At 50.3% G+C, this 20,122-nt stretch overlaps 1 protein-coding gene across 1 annotated transcript; it reads right to left on the bottom strand.

The window, feature by feature from the left end:
• Nucleotides 1–2,274: 2,274 nt before the first annotated feature.
• LOC142452520 (peptidase inhibitor 16-like) lies at nt 2,275–19,813 on the bottom strand. The gene is made up of 6 exons (XM_075553801.1): nt 19,510–19,813; nt 14,179–14,400; nt 5,779–5,888; nt 5,398–5,486; nt 4,076–4,807; nt 2,275–3,862 (listed from the first exon to the last, which is right to left on the bottom strand). The coding sequence occupies exons 1-6, from the start codon at nt 19,678–19,680 to the stop codon at nt 2,859–2,861; spliced, it is 2,328 nt and encodes a 775-aa protein (XP_075409916.1). The 5' UTR covers nt 19,681–19,813; the 3' UTR covers nt 2,275–2,858.
• Nucleotides 19,814–20,122: the final 309 nt, after the last annotated feature.

Here is a 20,122-nt window from a genome sequence, read left to right on the forward strand (position 1 = left end):
TTGACTTCTTTGTTGTGTCTTCCTCTGGTAACCCAAGTTTTCTGATGTTTTGCCTCTTCATAGAATCAGAAAAAGCTCTTAGGTTTTCTTCAGCTTCTCTGATGAACTTATTAGATTTTTGTTCACCTTTATTAAAGTCGGCTTGGCTTTAATAAAAGTCACTGGTGCAGTTCTCTGCCTCCTCCAGTTGGTTGGTGAACTCCATGAGTCTGCTACTGGTTTTTGTTATCTTGTCCCTAAGCTCTTGTGTTTCCCTTTTGTGTGTGGTCTTTATCTCCTCTATCATTTTATCCTTTTTCTGTATTGTTTCCCTCATATCCTATGTGACTACAAGAAGCACTCTGAAAATGTATTTCTGTGGCAGTTCCATGCCTGCTTTTTCTAAGCACTTCATTAGAATCAGGATATCTTCTAACATTGTCTTTTGTTTCTCTTGTTTTTTCATTGAGGTCATTCGAGATGATTGCTGTTTGCATTGTGTTGTTTGAGAAGAGCCAGGTGCCATTTTCCAGGGAGTCAAAGAGCACTGGGATATTTCTGGGAGACTTGTGGGAATGCTTCTTTGAACTGTCTGAAGCTAATTTCACTATGGGATTGGTCTACCGCTTTATCCTCCTTTATCCACTTCACTCCTTCCCTAGACAACCAGTATTCTGCTATTTGGAGGGCAAGTTGGATGGTCCTATCAGGGGATGATGGTTGCGTGGTAATGGACCCTTGAAGGTGGTGCTGCACTGGGTGATCTCACAAGAAGACATGGTGGTGTGACCCACGGAATCTTGGGGAACTGCAGAGGGCTTTCAGGGGTGCCTGCTGCAAAGGGAGTGCCACAGAAGGCAGGTGGGTGCACCTGCTTTGGTGTAGAGCACTGCGAATGGTGAATTGAATTTCCCTAGTCAGTCAGATTGCCACACTTCAGCAGAGGCTCCCACAGCAGCTTAGAGCTTTGGAGATTGTTGGTCAAGCTTCCTTAGGGCATGTGAGGCACTACAGCAGGTGGGAGGAAGTTCCCTCAGTCACATGGGACCACAGAAGAGGAGTAGGATTTCCCCTGGAAGAAGGTGGGTAGGATTTCCCCAGCGTGCAGAGCGCTGCAGAGCACAGGCAAGTGGAATTTCTCCTCAGGATGGTGGGCAGGCTTTCCCTAGGATCCTGTTATGCTGCAGAGGGTGGAGCACCACCAGCTGGATAAGAGGGAAGGCATAAATGCCCTGGACTAAGGGTAGTGGCCTGGAGATCAGCAGTGGCATGAGAGAGAAAAAGAAAAAAACTTTGCCCACTCAGACGGGGGGCGGGAGGGGGAGCAGGGGAGAGACAGAAGGGAGGGAATAATAGTAAACCCTCAGGGGGGTGCTAGTTCAGGGTTTTGAAGAGTGTGTTGTGAGGGCAATTATCCCGAGGATCCTCAAGGAAGTCTCATCCAGTTCACTCAGTCTGTTTCTGTTGGTTTCTAGGAAACACAAATCTGTGCCACATATTCATCCATTCTATGAAGGTACATCGATGGTCCCTCTAGCTCCATGGACCTGCTGGGCAAGTCTGCTGTGCTTCCCTAGGGAGTCCAGAGCCCTTCTACCCACTCTCCAATCGTCGGAGTTTGGAAAAACCATGCCTGAGATTCATTTCCGACTTCCCAGAAGGCACCGCTGTAAAGTGATCCTATGCTATACCTCAATCCCGTCTGTCCCATGTTACATCCCCACTCCCATTGTGCCTCGGCCGAACAGGTGACTCATGAGCCTGGCGGGTGGGCGGGTGGGCGGGGGGGGGCAGGAAGGAGCCTCACACCCTCCTTCAGTTTTGTTCTTCCTGTTGGTATGAAGTGAATCCTGAAGATCTTGATGGGAGGGACAGTTGACAGGTGAGTGTGTTTGGGAGTTGGGGAGTGGAGAAGGCCTGATGGACTTGACTTGGTAGCCCCCTGGGGGCCTCCCAAAGAGCCCTCCTTTGCCTCTGCCCCCTTGCAAGCACGGAGACACGAGATACCCTTAGGCAGTCTTTTATTCAGGAACAGGGTTGCTTCCCTTCCCAGATGCCTGCCTTCCCCACAGGTGGGGAACCCCTCTCCGGTGGGGCTTGGCCTCATCTGCCCTTCCCTACCTCCTTCCCAACTACACAGGCCAGTAAGGGGAAGGAGCACCCAGCACAGAGCCCACCTCCCCCTCCACACGGGTGTTTAAGAGGGAGGGACACTAAGCCGGACCCCCCCACCCCCACATCCACCTGTAAGCAGGCAGGTGTGCACAGGCCAGACAAGCAGAGCTATCTATAGAATTCCCCACCCACCTCCAGCACTGAGGTGCAGGGCAGGTGAGGGCCAGTCCTGGTGCACAGCTGGCAGGCTGCCCACAGCTCACAGCTTGGCCTGTGCCCCAGGACTCTGTGGAGGCGGCACAGGTCCCCCAGCCTTTCCATTCCTGAGGACGCTGGCTGAGAGCATCCTGTATGGGGGACTAAAGACTGGGTAGGGGGAGATGGCAGCTGGAGCTGGAACTACTCCCGGGAACAGTCCTGGAGGACATGGCCATAGGACTGGGAAAGGCAAGGAACTCCTGGGAAGCCCCCAAGCTCCTGTGTCCTCTGGGAGAGCAGGCTGGTGGTGTCAAGGAAACTGGAGAAAGGGTGCAGGTCACCAAGGGATCACTTTTCAGAGCAGTGGGCAGTCAGCTGAGGGTGCCACGGGGTAGCGCTGCCTGTGATGGGCTCTGTCAGGAATCTGGAGGAGTCCAGGGGCTGGTGTGGGGTGAGGCAGAGGTGGACCTGCCCAGGGCGCTGTGGCCTGTCACTTTGAGAAAGGCAGTCCGGAGCAGATGTGAGGCTCAGGCTCCCCCGGCGGCCTGGCCTGAGTGGCGGACACTTCAGAAGATTCCAGGCAACAAAAGGGGAGGCAATAGCATCAGGCCTCTGAAGGGGCTCCTGACGCAACGAGATTTAATGGGCCTAACAGGCCTCCTCGGCGGCAGCGTCACCCGGGGAGGTGTGGGTTTAACTGGGTTATAGTGGATATTTATGCCTGGCAAATTGATGCCGCCTGGCAAAGGGATTTTTGGCACTGAAATTACTGGATTTGAAGGTTTAGGCTTTCCAGCATTTGGCCCTTGAGGAAGCAGCCCTCCAACTCCTGGTATAGCCGGGAGCAAACCTTCAACTCCTGGTATGGATGGGAGCAGACCTTCAACTCCTGGTACGGCCGGTAACAGCCCCATAAGATTCGTCCTCGAGTTCTGCTCCTCATCCAAATCGGAGTCCTCCACATTGACGTCTTCCATGTTGGGGTCTTCTTGATAAGCCTCGTCCTGATAGGATTCTCCCAGGTCTGGGTTATCGTCAATCGCATCTTCCATGTTGTTCTTTTCGGGCACTTTCTGAATGTGTGCTTCTTTCTCGTCCAGGCCCAGCTCTTCTAACTCTGTTGGATTCAGCTCTTCAGAGGGTGTCTCTGCAGGCCTCATATTTACATGGCTTGGCCTTACTGCTTTGGGCTCTGTGCCACTGGGCCTTGCTTTATGAAGTGCCTTTGCAGTAGGTCCTCCTAGGAAAGATCCTGTGACCCTCGGTCCCGCCAGACTGGGCCCCTCCACACTGGGCCCTGCTGGGATAAGTCCTCTGGCACCTGGTCCCAATGGAATGGGGGGACCCTCCACACCAGCTCCAAATGAGATGGGCACTGTGGCACCAGGTCCCGCTGGGGTGGGTCCCTCCACACTGGGTCCTGCTGGGATGAGCCCTGTGACACCAGGTCCCAATGGAATGACGGTCTCCTCTGCACTCGGTTTCAATGGGTTTGGCATCCCTGGGTTGGACCCCGCTGGGCTCGGTTTCTCTGATGCCTTAATAGGTTCTTCTTCTGAGATATCTGAAACTGGGCAAGGAAGAGGCTTGGCCTCAGCCTGGGAAACAGCCCAGCTTGATCTTCACCCACCTCCCCAGCCATGCAAGGAAAGCACCCAGCATTTGGGGAGCTGGCACCTCGGAGGATACATGCTCCCACTAAACCCATGCCATCTGAGCTGGGGACAGGGTGCTGCCATGCGTGAGCCAGGAGGATAGGGAGAGCAGACAGCACGCGCCTTACCTGGCAAGGAAGAGTGCAGGGCTAGGACGCGCCCACCCACAGCTTGAGCTGGGGCAGAGGGGGTGGAGGGGTGGGGCAGGGCCCTGGAGGAAGTGTGCCCCAGGTGAACAAGTGTGGCATGTTCCAGACTTGGTTCATCTGGGACTGGCAAAACTGAAGCCGAGACCTCACTGGGAGCAGCCCACTGGTGAGGGCCCACGGCCCCAGTCTTCTGGGCATGGAGGAGAGGCTGTGGAGTCCCTATCAGGGGCATCTTGGGGGTCAGCAATCTCTCTGGACTCTGAGAGGGAGCCCTTGTCCTGCCAGTGCCTTTGTCTTCTGATTTGGGGGAGGGGGCCTGAGTGGAGATGGGGAAGGTAACTGTCCTTTCAAACAAGGAAAGCAGACTGTGAGTGGCCCCAAAGGCAGGGACCTCAGTTGTTTCAGAAGGTGTGGCTTCCGTTGCCATGGAGAGGGGACTTTTCATTGCTAAGGAAGAGGGCACCTCTTTTGCTGTGGAGGAGGGGAGATCTTTCGTTACCAAGGAAGATGGGGCCTCCGTTTGTACAGCAGGCAGTGTCTTGGTTGCCAGGGGCACCGGGCCCTCTGTTACCAAGAAGGATGGAGCCTCAGTTACTAGGGATGAGGGGGCACCCAGTGTACTAGAGCCCGAGGTTTCAGTTGCCAGGGAGGTCTGGGCCTCAGTCACCAGGCAAGGCAAATCCTGAGGCTCTTCGGGACCTCTGCTGGGTCCTGATAAGATAGACAAGGTCTAGCATTAGTGCTGAAGTGGGAGCCCATCCCTCTTAGCTACCTGCACACAAGGTGAGGCAGCCCTGTGCCCTGTGAGGACACACACACACTCGCACACTCTCTCTAGCGAATATACCCGGGACTGCTAATAAAGACTTGGTTGTTATTGACATAGTTGTGCCTCCACTCACCATCCTCATCTAAGTCTTCCTCTCTCTCTGCTCGGGTTTCCACCTTCCAGGGCACTCTCCAGCTGGATGCCTACTCCTACTGCCCCATTGCTTTGCTTCCTTGGTCCCTCAGGACCCAGACCACGCCCACCAGACTAGCCACACCCACTACTACTGCAAACCACGCCCCCTAAAGCCAGCTCACTCTCGCCACACCATGCTTCCGTGGAAGGGTGGAAATTCCATCCAGTTGAATAGTGGCCCCAACGTGGATACACACAGGGACTGGGAGCTTCAGTGGGGCCCGTCTGCCAAGTGGGGCACAGCCCTGGGGAGTCAAGTTCCATTCGGCCTCTCCTCTGTCCCCACCCTCCCCATGACCCTCCTTCCACACCCTCCCTGGCCTGGTCCCCAACTTACCACAAAGGGACTGTTCACAGTGGTAGCCAGTGGGGCATGCTGAGCACGGTGGCCCCACCTCATAGAGCTTCTGCCCAACCACGTTCCCCCTGCAAGTGACAAGGGGGAGGGCGCTGGGGGAATGTGTCTGTTGCCCTTCTGCCCCCTACACACTCCTGGACCTGAGCCTTCCAGAAGAGCCCAGGCTCAGCTTCTCCTCTGCCACTGATGCCCTGGGCAACCCCGTGCTCATTTGGGTCCTCAGTAAGAGCAGACCCTGCTTCCTTAGGCTCTGCACTCCTCAGCCCTCCCCATGGGCCTCCCCACCTCTACAGGCACACCCCCTGCCCCCCTGCCCCCCCCCCATCTTCCATTCCCAGGGCTCCCAGGCATAGCACTCACGGGGGTGCATAGTTGCAAACCAGGAAATGGACATTGGCATCATCGACGTTCTTCAGCTTAGGACACAAATGAGAGCCACAGCCAATCTTTTCGGACTTGGCCCAGACGACCTGAGGGAGGCAAATACACCAGCTTGGGCCCTGCCTGAATAGAACTATGCAGCCATCAAAACCTAACACCCTGTAGTCTTGGGGACCTAGGTCCCTGGGACACCAAAGTTCAGGAATAAACACTTAACAGGAACAGGGAGGAGAGTTTGAACTTGCCAACATCCTCACCCACCCCCCATCATCTACACCGTCGTTTCACTCGACTTCTGTCCCTCAGAACTTTCCTGTTTATGAATCTAATACCATCTCATGAAGTCTTCCTGTGAGCTAGCTCTTCCTGGGTCTGAAACGTTGAGTTGTACCCAAAGGGATGAGTTCAAGCATTGGATGTCATCCACAGGTCTAAAACTACAAGGGGCCAGGAAGACAGGAGGAAATGGACAGACACCGTATTTTGGAAGGGAATCCCCATCAGTGAAAGAATAACCAGGGGTGAGCTGTGTTTATTTCTAGGAGTGGGCTCCTAGCTTGCAGAAGGAGTCCTCCCTTCAATGTACAGTGTCAGCCGTCAACACCATCTCTGTCCATGGCCATGGGCTGAGAGCAGCAGCACCCTCTTTATACGTGAGTGGTCCCCAAAATCTCATGGGAAATGTGGCTGATGAAGAACACTGCATGTATTTCCCTTCCTCCTCCTCCTCTTCCTCTTCCTCCTCCTCCTCTTCCTCTCTTCTTTTGTTGCCACCAAAATACGCATACTAATGCTGTGTATAACATGTCTGAACAGGATCTAGTTTTAGGCAGTAAGAAAATGAAAACATCTCATTGAGAAAAGACCAATTGTGCTCAAATGGAAATGGGAACATCAAATGTGTGGGGACGGTCGGGTAGAAGCATGGGGACATCGTTGCTGCGTTATGAACAGTTGACAGGGACAGTGCTGCAGTTCAGCAGCAGTTTACAAATGATGAGCTTCCCTTGAGAAGGGACCAGGTGGTGGTACAGCTGATGCCCAGAGTGGCAGGCCATCCCCACCAAGTTCCAAGGAGAAATGGGTCTTGCCCGCGTCCTAATTCAAGAGGACTGATGATGAGCAGAAGAAACAACAGCCCACACCACAGCCGTCTCGGCTCCACACTTCTGCAAAACCGATGCAGGCGTGCTGAACGGAAGCACTCTCTAGTCTGCGCCAAGATACGTGGACGCCAGCCAATCGACTGGAAGAGATCTCTCTCTCCAGAAAGACTCAACAAAACGCCCGCGTTCGCAAGCACTAGGTGCTCACATCACACGCCAGCAAACTGGTGCTGAAGCTAATTCACAAATGGACACAGCGTTAAGACAGCCACAGACAGCGGGCAGACTCCGAAGGGAAGGTGGGATGAGGGTGATCGCTGATGACATCAGGTGGATGGATCTTGGCTGGAAGCAGAGTTTTATTGGCAATGAAAAGGCATCCAATTGTGTGCATCACAACAAGCTATGGATAGAATTGTAAAGAATGGGGGTTTCAGCACACTGCATTGTGCTCATGCAGAACCTGTACACAGAACCCGAGGCCGTTGTTTGAACCGAGCCAGAATCTGCCTGGGCTCAGCCGGGAAAACTGTGTGTGCGTCGGGGTGGTATCCCTTTGCTACCGTTTCTTTCTCAACCTGTACGCGGTGCAAGTACTTGGCGAGGCCGGGCTACATGGAGAAGAATGCAGCATCAGCACTGAGCAAAAGGTCATTAGCAACCTCTGATATGCAGATGACACGAACTGTGTGCAGATGACACAAAGCAAGGAGGACTTGAAGTCCTTTCTGATGAAAATCCAAGACTGTGCTTCGCCATGGATGACAGCTCAATGTAAAGAAAACAAAAAATCATGCCAGCATCATCGTGAACTTGGAAAAGATTGAATTTGTTGACGATGTGTTACTTGAATCTACAATGAATGCTATTGGAAGCCGTCGTCAGGAAATGACACAGTATGTTGGACTGGGCCCATCTGCTGCACAGGACTTCTGTAATGTGTGGAAAGAGGACATTTTCCCCTCGGAGGACGTGGGAGTCCCAAGCAAGGGTGTTTTCACTCTCCTCGCACGCATGTGACAGTTCGACAGCAGGGAAGACCCCAGAAGAACCCTGCCTTTGAAGGACGGTGTTCGCCAAGCACCCTGGGATCACCACAGACTGCCACGAGAACACACCAATCGGCCGTGGGCAAAGCCCAGTCCGAGAGCTACTTGGAAGTGACAATAGAGACACTTCATCTCAGGGACTCTGACACATTTTCAGGAGAGACTTTGCCTGGAGAAGGACACCGGGGATCAGCAGGCGCTCAGTAGAAAAGAGGAAGACCCTGGACCAGAGGGATTGCCAGTGACGGCAACAGCCGGTCGAGCACAACCGCCATTGTGAGTGTGGGGGCTGACTGAGCTGTGTTTCCTGGTGTTGTGCATGGGGTCACCCAGAGTCAGAGTTAAGTTGGCCGCACCTCACAACAACACAACAGCACACTTCTGAGAGCAGATGAGAGCAGAGGTTTCAGTGGGAATTTTGAAACCAGTAGAATCAGGACCGGCAGGATTTCTTGGAAGAACTGTCGCAGGAGAGGAAGCACATCTTCAGCAGTTCGTTGTTGAAGGCAGGGCACAAGCTACACACTGTTGCCAAGAGATGGAAGGGGCAAAGTGAAAGCCAAACAAACCAGTCTAAAGCAAAGTTCATGGCAACCATTTGGGGGTGGGGGGTTGGAAATACTCAAAGTAATTTTAGGAATCCCTGGTGGCACTGTGAGTTAGGCATTGGGCTCTGAACCACAAGGTTAATGATTCAAACCCACCCTTTGTCAAAAGGAGGAAACCAGGAGAACTTCACCAGACATTGTTACAAAATATCTGTAAAGTGTTTTTACATTAAAAAAATTATTTTATGGTTATTATCAAAGATCCGAAATGAAGCGAGGGAAGGGAACGCATGGCTTGAAAGTAGACAAGTGTTAATTTGGGTGAAGGTAAAGCAATATCTGATAATAAACTTTTATAAAAACCTCACTGCCATTTTTCCATGTTGACTCATAAGGACCTTCATAGGACTGGGTAGAACTCCCCTCTGTGAGTTTCAGTGACTGTAGCTGTTTATCTCTCGAGGAGGAAGCCCATCCTTCTCCCTCAGCGTTGCTGGTGGTTTCAAACTGTTGACTTTTCGGATGGTAGCCCAATTCATAACCACTATGTTACCAGAACTCCAGAAGAAGAGGAGCAAAAAATGATGGTGGTAGCAGAATATATTGGGCCATTGACAAGAGTTAAAGGCCATAGAAATTAAAACTATTGTACACAGAATCCTGCAATCATGGTCATCTCTGAGCCTAGAGAGACATGCAGGCGGAACAGGTGTGGGAGGGAGGGAGGGGGGGTGTACCCAGAGGTGTATGGAGGCATGGCAGAGGGTATTTGCATATGTATATTTTTACCTTTGCTGCAAACATATCCATGACTGTGGTGGAGCACAAGGGAGCAAAGCTTTGAAAACTTCTTAGTCGTGAGCACACACTTTGAAGAGATGAGTTGCTAGTCCTGAAGCCTCAGGACCATCAATGTCAATTAGCATAAAGACTGTTATATATCCTTACTTTGTGATTAGTGACTGGGATCTGGATATAGTGGAAGAAAAATGTGGGCCCAAACTCACTTATAAAAGGCCAGAGAGAGGCTGCTGGGACCCTTAACAGTGTAGTCTTTAGTCCCCCTTTGGATCAAGAGCTGAATTCCCCCCAGGTTAGAATAATCAACTATTTAAGACGGAAAAGGCAGCATTCACCCAAGGACGCAGTCAGAGTGTAGGAAAGACCACTGGAAACAAGAAGGGCAATAAGTGCTGGGGTGTTGTGAGGATTGCAAGGGCTGTGTTGAAGCCCAATGTGTATGAATTGCTGAACGCACACGGCTGAACTGCACGGTAAACCTTCACCTACTTCACCAGAAGAAGATTTTTTAACAAAAGAAAACAAATATTCACCAGAGAGCCCTGCACCAAACAGTGCTGCTCATCTGCTCATGGACATTTGGGTAGTTTTTACCTTTTGGGATCATGAGGTTGAACTTGAACTATTTGAGCAACTACTTGTGAGGGATTCAACTGTCTACTCCCAAATGTGTGCTGGAACCCTAACCTGCTTTGTCTGAGGCTGTAATCCTAGGTGGGAATAGGGTTCTCTTTGTTATGTCAATGAGCTCTGATCAGTCCCAGGTGTGTTCTCAACCTGTCACTCTCCAGTGACATAAAGGGCAGCAGAGACAGGGAGCAAGCAGGCAGACCCTGGGGGAAGAATTCAGACACTGAAGTTGAAGACAGACTGATGTCCAAGGAAGTCCAAAGACTGCCCAGTAAAGAAGCTGAAATAAAGACGTTCCCTAGGGCCAGTGCCCTGAACCCAGACATCTGGTCACCAACTAACCTGTGAAAAAACAAGGGTCTGCTCAGCAAAGTCACCCATTGGTGTTAGTTCCCTTACAGAAGTATTAAAGAACAGGAGTGTTCAGGTGAGATTGTTTGGGATGGCTCTTCTATCCAGTCTCTGTAGCTGGGTGGAGCATGCAAGTAAGGGGTAGCGGACTCCCACTGGGAGACAGACCGGGTTTGCCATTCTGCTGGGTCTAAAAGTGAGCCATCTCAGAAGCAGAACGAGAACCTCCAGAAAGAACCACCAGCAGCAGAGCCCTTCCCCAGCTGGCAGAGGCACCAGAGCCTGTGTAGCACCTGGAGCAGCAGACTGAGCCAAAAGTTTGTTGATGTCTCCAGTGTTTTTCAATTTTGCTTATCTGCACTCTGGCCTTATTATTTCCGTCTGTTACCTCTGGGCCTGACTTGCTGCTCTTTTCCTAGTTCCTGAAGTTGTAACCTTAGGGGGTTGGTCTGAGGCTTGTTTCGTGTAGGGCTTTCCTGTGATAAGCTGCTGCTCTCGGGAGTCTTGGTGGTGCAGTCAGGAGCTCAGCTGCTACCTGGACGATTCACAGGTAGAACCCCTGAGCCACTCTGCGAGAGAACGCTGGGACAACCTTCTGCCACGAAGGTTCTCAGCCTCAGAAACCCTAGCGGAGATGCTCTTCCATCCTATAGGGTCACTAGGAACAGACTATGGGCAAGGGGGTGGGCTTTGCATTCCTCTCACTGCATCCATTAACTTGGGCATGTTGTGTTTCATTTTCATTTTCCTCAAGGTATCTGATGGATTTCCTTTTTGATTTATTCGTTGACCCATTGCTTGTTTAAGGATGCATTTATACATATTTGTGATTTTCCATTTTTCTTTATTAAATGGAAATGATTTCTAATTTGGGTTCATGTGATAAGAAAAAATACTTTGTATGAGTTCAATATTTTTAAATTAACTGAAACTAGTTTGGGCTGCTAACCACAGGGTGAGCAGTTAGAAACCAACAGCAGCTCCTCAGGAGAAGGACAAGGTTTTCGACGCCCACAAAGGGATGTGCACAGGCTTGCTATCAGACAGACAACTCTGTAAAGTCTGTTATGGCAGATATCATTAGGTTAAAATGTAACGCCTTATCATTAGATTTCCTTTTGACCCATGTTAAAGCTATTTCAGTTTTTAATATTTTCTGCTTTCTTTTTAATTGAGGTTTCTCTGTGTATTGTTAGTCAGTGTTGTTGGCTTTGTTTATTTGTTTGCTTCCTGTTGGTATTTTGTATGATTCTCTGTAGAATTATAGACAGTAACTGGGTTGACAAATGCCTATGGACATGGCCTGGAAGGATGGGGGCTAACAACTGCAAGTATGAGGAAAAATGTTCCATATTGGTGTGGTGATGATTGCACGAATCTTCTTAATATGACAGAATGATTGAATGGTGTGATATATATCTATGCCAATGAAACTATTTTTAAAAACACAAGTCATCCAAAAGAGAAAATCCAATGGATAAATGATGAGAATGTTCACACACTCTGAAGAATGTAACCAATGTTGCTGAACAACCTGCGTAGATATTACTAAATGGGAAGCTAAACTACTGTGTAAATCTCCATTGAAACCACAATAAATTTTTTTTTATTTCACTCTTAGAAACCCAAAAGTACAGTCCTAACCTATCCTACAGAGTCACTATGAGTTGGAATAGTCTCAATGGATGAGAGAGAAATACTTGTTTTGTCACCTAAAATGCAGTCTATCCTAGAAAATATCAGCAGGAGAAAGATGAAGTTTCCACTCCTGTAAAAATTACAGCCTTGGAAAACCACAGGGGAAGGTCTACGCTGTCCTATCGGGTTGCTGTGAGTTAGAATCCACTTGATGTTAGCAAGAGTGTGTGAGAGAGAATGTTCCATGTGCACTTGAGAGGAATGTGTGCTCTGTTGTTATTGTTGGGTAGTGTTTCTGTCTATGTCTGTTAAGTCTATTGGCTAATTGTGTTATTCAAATCTTTCCATTTCCTTATTGATCTGATTGTCCTATTATTAAAAGTCAGGTATTACTAATTCTCCATGAATTGTTGTGAAACTATTTTTCTGTTCCATTCTATTCCCTGACGATGCATCTTTTTCAGGGCTCTGTTGTTAGGGAAAGGAGCTGTGTTGACACAGGGAGTCAAGCATTGGACTGTGAACTTCATCAGCAGTTGAAACTCACTATCTACTCCGAGGGAGAAAGCTGAGGCTGAAGACGGGCTGTTTCAGAAACTCTAAGGAGCAGTTCTCTCTTGTAAAGTCATCATTAGTAAGAATCATCTTCATGCCAGTGGGTTTGAATTTTGGTTTATTTGTTAGGGATGCTGAATGCAAGCTTTTATTAATACATAATGTTCTTTTTGTCTGGTATTCTGTCTAATTTATTCGGTCTGATGAGGATATAACTACACCAGTGCTCTTTGGCTACTATTTAGATGGGATGTCTTTTCAATCATTTCACGTTCAACATCTCTGTGCCTTCGTATCTAAAGGGAGTTTCTTGTAGACAGAATACATACACCAGTCCTTTAAAAAAAATCAAATCTGCCAATTTCTGCTTCTTAATTGTGGGAAACTAACACTGAAGGAAATGTGACAAGGACTAGATACCCTAACTTACAGCAGAGGGAATCTGGAAAGCTGGTATTCCACGGTAGGGAGGAAAGCCTCCACTTTGTTAAGTTAGAGATAGAGTCCAAGTACATTCTCCTGCTTTAAATATCGTTCCCACAGATTCTCCTCTATCAACTATGCTGCCTTAAAGTGAGCATATGGTGATTATATCTACCTATAGAAGCAGACAGCCCTTTGTTCTCTCTTCTGGCCTTGTCACCCAACCCCCCCTCCAACCTTCCCCCAGTCCAGGTATTAGGTTTCCTCACCTATGAACTCAGGGACCTTAATGTAGGTATCGCCCACCTTGTGACAGGTGTATCTAATAAATATGCATGTCTTAGGCTACCTATAAATGTCTCAAGTAAGTAAAGGCTCACTCTCTTCTCCCAGTTCCACGTGGACCATCAAGAGGGGCTGAGGCGAGCACGCTGCCATAAATGTGTCTGACTCCCTTATTGCATTCTGTCTTTCCTATCCTCTATGACTTTACTGTAATCTTTATATATTATGGCCATACAGTTGCACCTACTGGCCCTTCGGTTGCTGGAGCCTGGTTTCCTCTGACATGTCATAGAATTTAAGCCATTTATATGCACAATATTTACAGAGAAGGTGATACTTCCCTCTGCCATTTAACTATTTGTTCTTTCGATGTCTTAAGTTTCTTGATTTCTCTACTACTGTGCTTACAAAAATGTTTAGTTGAATTTTTATAGTATATTGTTTTGATTCCCCCTTCTTTCTTTTTGTGGATTTATTTTTCAGTATTTTTCTTAGTGGCTACCATTGGATTATAATTAATGCCTTAAATATGCCACGCCCTTCTTTGAACAACACCAACTTACTTAGAATGGTATACATACACACAGCTCCTCAACTTTATATGCCTTATATTAAACTTTATGAATTTACCCTTTAAACCCCAAAAGTAACTTACTGTCAAGTTGATTCCAACTCATAGAAACCCTATAGGACAGGGTAGAACTGCCCCTTTGGGTTTCTGAGATTATAACTGTTTACTGGAGTAGAAAGTCTCATCTATGCTTCCAGGGCTCCTTTTAAATTACATAGGAGTGACAAAAAGGAGTTACAAACCAAAAGTACAATAAGACTGGGCATTGTATTTACCATGCCCCTGTTACCATGTCCCCAGCCTCTCCCCGCATGGTCCAGCCCAAGCCCCAGCTCCAATAACTCCTATCTTTGAGTTCCCTGCCCCAAGCCCCACCCCTACACTCATGGCTCCCTCCAGGCCCTGCCCATCCCACTGTGCACCTGTGTGTAGTGGCCGCACATCTGTCCAGATTGACAGGAATCCGTGGTGAAGTTGAAGAAATGTTGCTCCCGGTGCCACTCGGATATAGCCATCTGCATGTCCAAGGTGTCACCCGCGATAGCAAACAGGTTCTCGCCGAGCCTTCCGCGTTTTGGGTTGTGGGCCCACACGCACAGCTTCGCATAGTCCTTTGCTATTTTGGCCAGGTTCTCATCCCACCTCTACAGGGTCCAGGTTGGAGAGGACATTGTGATGGGGGAAGAGAGAGGTTGGTGACAGAAAGTGAGGATCCCTATTAAAGGGACCTGGAAGCTTCTGAAAGCTGACGATCCTGTTTCCCCAGCTAGGTGACTCTTGGTCAATGCCTGGAACAGGTGGGCTTCTATGGGGCTTAGAGAGTGCTGCTCTGAAGGTGGGGCTAACCAGATTTGGGATCATGCCTCAGCCTTGCGATTTGGGTTGCTTACCTAACCTTTCTGTACTCATGGGGTGGGAAGGCTAACTGAGGTGACTTGGGACAGACTTATTAATATCATTCTGTTTAAAGTTGGACAGTGGTGCCCTTGCCTGCTACCCAGGGATGCCTTCTAGAGCCTTCTGAACATACTCTGAAGACCACAAGCTGTTCAGTGAGATCCTCAGAGGGAAGGTTGTTTATTTGGCCCCATAAATCTACCTGGGAGTGGGGGCAACACCATTCTCTCCTCTGCTCTACTCCCTCTTACCCCTTGGAACATCTCAATCTTTTTGCCTTTTCTTGCCTGAAGTCATTTCTACATCCTCTCAACTGTTGTCAAGTGACAACCCCCTCCCCCAAGAAGAGTAACTATTTCTGTGTGACCCTCCCTGAAGGGCCTTTTCTGGGCACTTGGCAACACATAGGGGTTGTGGAAGCCCAGAGGAAGTGTTCTGTGGTGGGATCTCCGAGAAGACAATAAGGGGTGTATTTGGAGTTAGAGGGCCTCCAAGGTCTTGTGTTCCCAGCTGGAAGAACAGGATGGAGTGTGGGTGGGAAGCAGGGATTCATAAGTCATCTGACCCAAAGGACTAAGAGGGAGGCCTGGATCCTATTAAGCCTCATCCTTGGCCTTGTCTAGACATGATGACCTGGCAGTAACTCTTGCTCCACCCGCTTAGGGTCCAGTCAGTTTCAAGAGCCAGATAACTCATAAAGTGACCTGAGTTTGGGTGATCCCAAGGAGAAAGGGGTGATGAGGCCACACCCACCTCCCACCCTCTAAGAGACTCTACAGAGTAGCTGCCTGAGGCTTGGATGGGAGCACTTGGCTGGGATCAGGTGAATCTCTTTCCCTGATTTTCTTCCTCAATCACTGGTGCGGAGAGTCCCTCAAACTCTGGAAGACAAGGAGTGGGAAAGGAGCAAGGTGCGGGGGGCCAGGACCAAGGTGTGCAGCAGGGCCCCTGAATCTCCAGGTTACACAAACTCCTTCAGGGTAGGGGCAGAGATGGGTCCCCACCAGCTGCACGTAGTAGCACAAAGTGGGTATGCAACAAGTATTTGCCAATTCTGACCGACTGAGACGCTTAAAGCAGTGTTCCCTCCACAGTGCAGCTCTCATTCCAATTCTGCCGAGATGCCTGAAGCGCCACACTTAGAGAGTCCATCATTCCGTAGGCCTCACAGCTTTCCTTGTGACTTGCAGTAGTCACTGCCCCTACCCACACTGACGACATTGTCACTAACTAGAAACAAGCCCATTCACCCACCAATCATCCGTCCATGCAACTGTCTGTCCATCCATCCATCCATTATCCATCCATCATCCATCCATCCATGCGGTGCTGTGGGTAAAAGATTGGGCCAAAAGGTTGGCAATTCAAATCCACAAGCCATTCTGTAGAACAAAGTGGAGACTGTGTGTTCCTATAAAAAGTGACCGTTGGAATCTTTGATAGCAGTCGGTGTAGTTTTTGATTCTCAACAGTCCTGGGCACTGTGCCAGCCCTTAGTGTGGCAGCAAGAACCAGGGAATTCCAAATTGACTTTGTGAGAGGGAAAAGGGCCACCGTGTGGAAGATCTATCTCAATAAATATGCAACAGGGATGAGAGGTCATTTAGCCCAACTTGGGGTGAAAAGAGGACACTAAGTTAATGCTCTAAGAGGAGAATTAGGCAAATGGAGTAGGGAAAGGCAGAAGGTGCCACATGAGCAGAGGTGTGGAGGTGAGAAACAGCATTTGGGCTGTGGACAAGAGAGCTGTACAGATTGCTGAAGGGGAAACTACCTGAGCAAGAAAGGCCTGTAAAGGGGGCAGTGGGATGGGGTGGGGTCAGGGGTCCAGCAGAGCACACAGAACCTTCTCGGGAGCTGGATGGAGCTTCATCCTGAGCCAGAGGGAGCCAATGGGGGCCCCTGAAGGGTTTTGAATGGGGTCAGGCCACTGAGTTTGATCGATCATCTGGGCAGCAGGGACCAGAGGCTGGGGACTAGGAGGAGTCCTTGGGACCAGTGTTCATTCAGATAGATGTGGGGGTTGAAGGGGAGGTTTGAGGAAAATGGGAACCTCTTGGAGGTAAAACTGGTGATGACTGGACCTAGAGGCTGAGGGTGAGACAGAGATGGTGACAACCCATCCCCTCCTGCCGCCTGACTTAAGTCCTTCCCCCTTTGTTCCTCAGTCACCCTTAGAGCCCTTCCTGGGGCAGGCACTGGCCAGGGGGCTTTATATATATCCAAGCATTTGATCTTTCTAAGACCCTCCAAAGGATGATCGATCACCTCTTATTATCATCCTCATTTTATAGCAGAGGAAACTAAGGCACAGAGAAGTTAAGTAAATTGGCCAAAGTCACACAGGCAAGTGGCACAGACAAGATTTGGCCTCAGAGTCTCTGCCACGCCCAGCCTTGCCTCCAAATTATCCGGAAGGTGCGGATGTCCCAGCCAGTGTCTGACTGCTTCTTCGAGTATTATTTCTCTTTCTCCCGTGCCCACTTTTGGACTCAGGCAGGCGTCAGCTCTGCCCCACACCGATGGAAGCCTTTGACCTCAGCCAGGAAGTCTTCCTGACCTCAAGGACCACCAAACGGGAAAGCTGGGTTCCAGCAATGACCCCACAAATGGGAAAACAGATCATCAACCTGCTTTCTCCCCCTCGCCTCTGAGGAAGGTGAACCCTGGGTCCTGCTCAGTTAAGGGTGCAGCAGCTAGTGTTTGGCCTTCCCCACCCCCACCATCAGCCAAGGCTGGCACAGGCTTCAGCCAAGGGGCTCCCCACTGAGCCTGGTCCTGGGAATGAGGCCCCTGGTTTATTCCCGAGACCTAGTTTCAGCGATGCCTTCAGGGTGGCATCGCTATTAGACTTGATCTCAGCCACAAGGCCCAGAAGTGATTGGCATCAATATTAAGAGGGGTGTACCCTTGGTATAAAACCCTGATTGGGGAGATGGCCACCCTGATTCCTACCTGCTGGCTACTGGGCCATTGGTGCAGGGAGATAAGGAGTCCTGCCTTGGGGTGTTCCACGGGGTGAGGTCAGCAGTGCAGTGGGTCTGAGGACCCTGGTTTTTGTCTTCAGTTCCTGGTTGCCCAGAGTCGCAGGGCAAAGCATGGCGGCCTGTGCACATATAGCCTGTCTGACCCTCAGGGCCGAGGGGAACCAACTTCACTTGACAGGTCAAGAAACAGAGTCCCTTATAGGTCAAGGGGCACCCTCAGAGTCACTCAGATTGACAGAGCTGAAGCTGCAATTTGGATCTCGGACCTCCAGGCTCTCTGTCATATTGTTCAGGTAGACACTGGCATCAGGCACCAGCTACAGGGTCCCCGGATGCTGCCCACTAATTTCCCAAGTCACCTGGAATGGCTGGTGGGAATGGGTTAGGCCAGTCCACAGAAAGTGAGGAAAGGGGCAAACGTGAGTCCTGGATACAACCATCTTTGAATCCCATCCACTTGAAGGAATAAAGTCCTGGTAGCTCACTGGTTATGAGTTAGATTGCTAACTACAAGGTCAGCAGTTCAAAGCCACCAGCCGATCCTCAGGAGAAAGATGGGGCTTTCTACTCCCCTAAAGAGTGACAGTCTGGGAAACTCTTGGGTGACGTCCTGCCCTGTCCTATAGAGTCACTATGAATTGGCCTCCACTCGGTGGCAGTGAGTTTGGATTTTTGGCTTGCTGCAGTTGAGTGGGAGTCCTGAGGGTGTAGAGGTTACACACTTGGCTGCCGGCTGAAAGGTCAAGGCTATGAACTCCCCGGTGGCTCCATGGGAGAAAGATGTGGCAGTCGCCTCTGTAAAGATTTAAAAGCTTGGAAGCCCTATGGGGTGGTTCTACTCGGTGCGATACGGTCAATATGAGTCGGAACGGACAGGCAGCTAGTGGTTTGGCTTTTGGTGTTTAGAGCAGTTGAAGACCTGCCCCCCAACCCCTCCCCCCCCACACACATATCCCCACACACCCATGAGCTACCTCTCTCCCTGACACAGGTCACCTCCGGCTGGAATCTGGCTTCTGTCATCTGTACCTGTTGACATGTGTCTCCTCTTTCACGCTTTAACACTTCATGTAACTATACCTTACTGGGTTTATTTTTTGAGAGTGTATTTTTCTCTGTTCAATAGTATGTGTGCGACATCCAGTCCATCTGCACGCACACACGCACACACACACTCATAATTACCATCTGTGGATTCTGACCTATGCCAACCCTACATGTGCCAGAGAAGACCTGTGCTCCAAAGGGTTTTTGATGGCTGGTTTTTAGGAAATACACTGCCAGGCCTTTCTTCTGAGGCACCTCTGGATCGATTCAACTCCCCAGTCTTTCACTTAGCAGCCGAGTGCATGGACCGTGCGGACAACCACTCTATAGATACGCATATAGCTTTAATTCCAATGCCCATTTCACAGGCAGGTAAGGTGCAGGGAGTCTTCTGAAACCCCAGGACTTATGGGTGACTGCGACAGCATGTGAACTGTGTGACCCTGTGCCCTCTCTCCTTCCGGTGCCTGGTCACACCTGCCTCCCCCAGGTGCTCAGACCTTCAGGGAACCTCTGAAATCCAGGATCCACCTGAGGCCACAGGGATCTGCCGTGCTTCTCCTCCCAGGGGCACATGCATTTTCGGGGGGATCTGGGAGAGGGTGGACCTCCCAGGCCTGGTTTTACCAGCTGTCACTCTGGACAAGTCCCTATGAGCCTCAGTTTTTCTCTTCTGTGCAATGGGGCTATTTGGAAGGGAGGGAGCTGGGAATTAGCCAGTGCCAGGGACTGTCTGTCACTGACAAGAGGGATGAGTCTCTGCAGATGGGAAGAGGGGGAGCCCTGCCCAGCCCCCCTCCTTTCTCAGTAGGGTGTACTCACCATCTTCAGCATGTTGGCAGCTGGAGGGTTGGTCTGGGTGCGGTACATGTTGTGAGCATCCACCAGGAAAGTTTTCTCTTCTTCAGTGAGGGTGCCAGCGGTGCCTGAAGTGGCCAGCAGCAGCAGCAGGGGCAGCCACAGGAGCAGCGGGAGGTGGTGGGAGCTGTGCATGGTGGCCGGTCCTCCCTGCCTCTCCTGTCCAGGGATCTGGCAGCTGGATTTAAAATCCTTCCTGAATAAGCCCTACCCTGCCTGGGGTGGGGCAGGAGGGACTGTGTGTGAAGGCTCGGCCTGGCTCGCACAATGTCTTGGGGAGGGCTGGGTGCCTTGGGTCCCGACCAGAGTGGAATCCACTCCCAGCATTCATCGCCCCTCTGATAGCCTTGGAGCAAGCCTCCTTTCTCTCAGGGCTCACGCAAAGAGCTGTGTGAGTGGCGTCATCCCTTGCAAGTGGCCGAGCGGTTCTTCAAGGGCCAAATCACAGACCACCACCTCCGGAGAACAATGGGGAGTTGCACGCAGACCACAGCACTGGCTTCTGAGGACAGAGAAGGGGGAGGAAAGCACATGGGCCCTGCCACCAGGGGAACCTGGAGGTGGCTTGTGGGAAGAA

The sequence above is a fragment of the Tenrec ecaudatus genome, chromosome 7 (genome assembly GCF_050624435.1).
Source record: "Tenrec ecaudatus isolate mTenEca1 chromosome 7, mTenEca1.hap1, whole genome shotgun sequence".
Classification (NCBI taxonomy): Eukaryota; Metazoa; Chordata; class Mammalia; order Afrosoricida; family Tenrecidae; genus Tenrec; species Tenrec ecaudatus.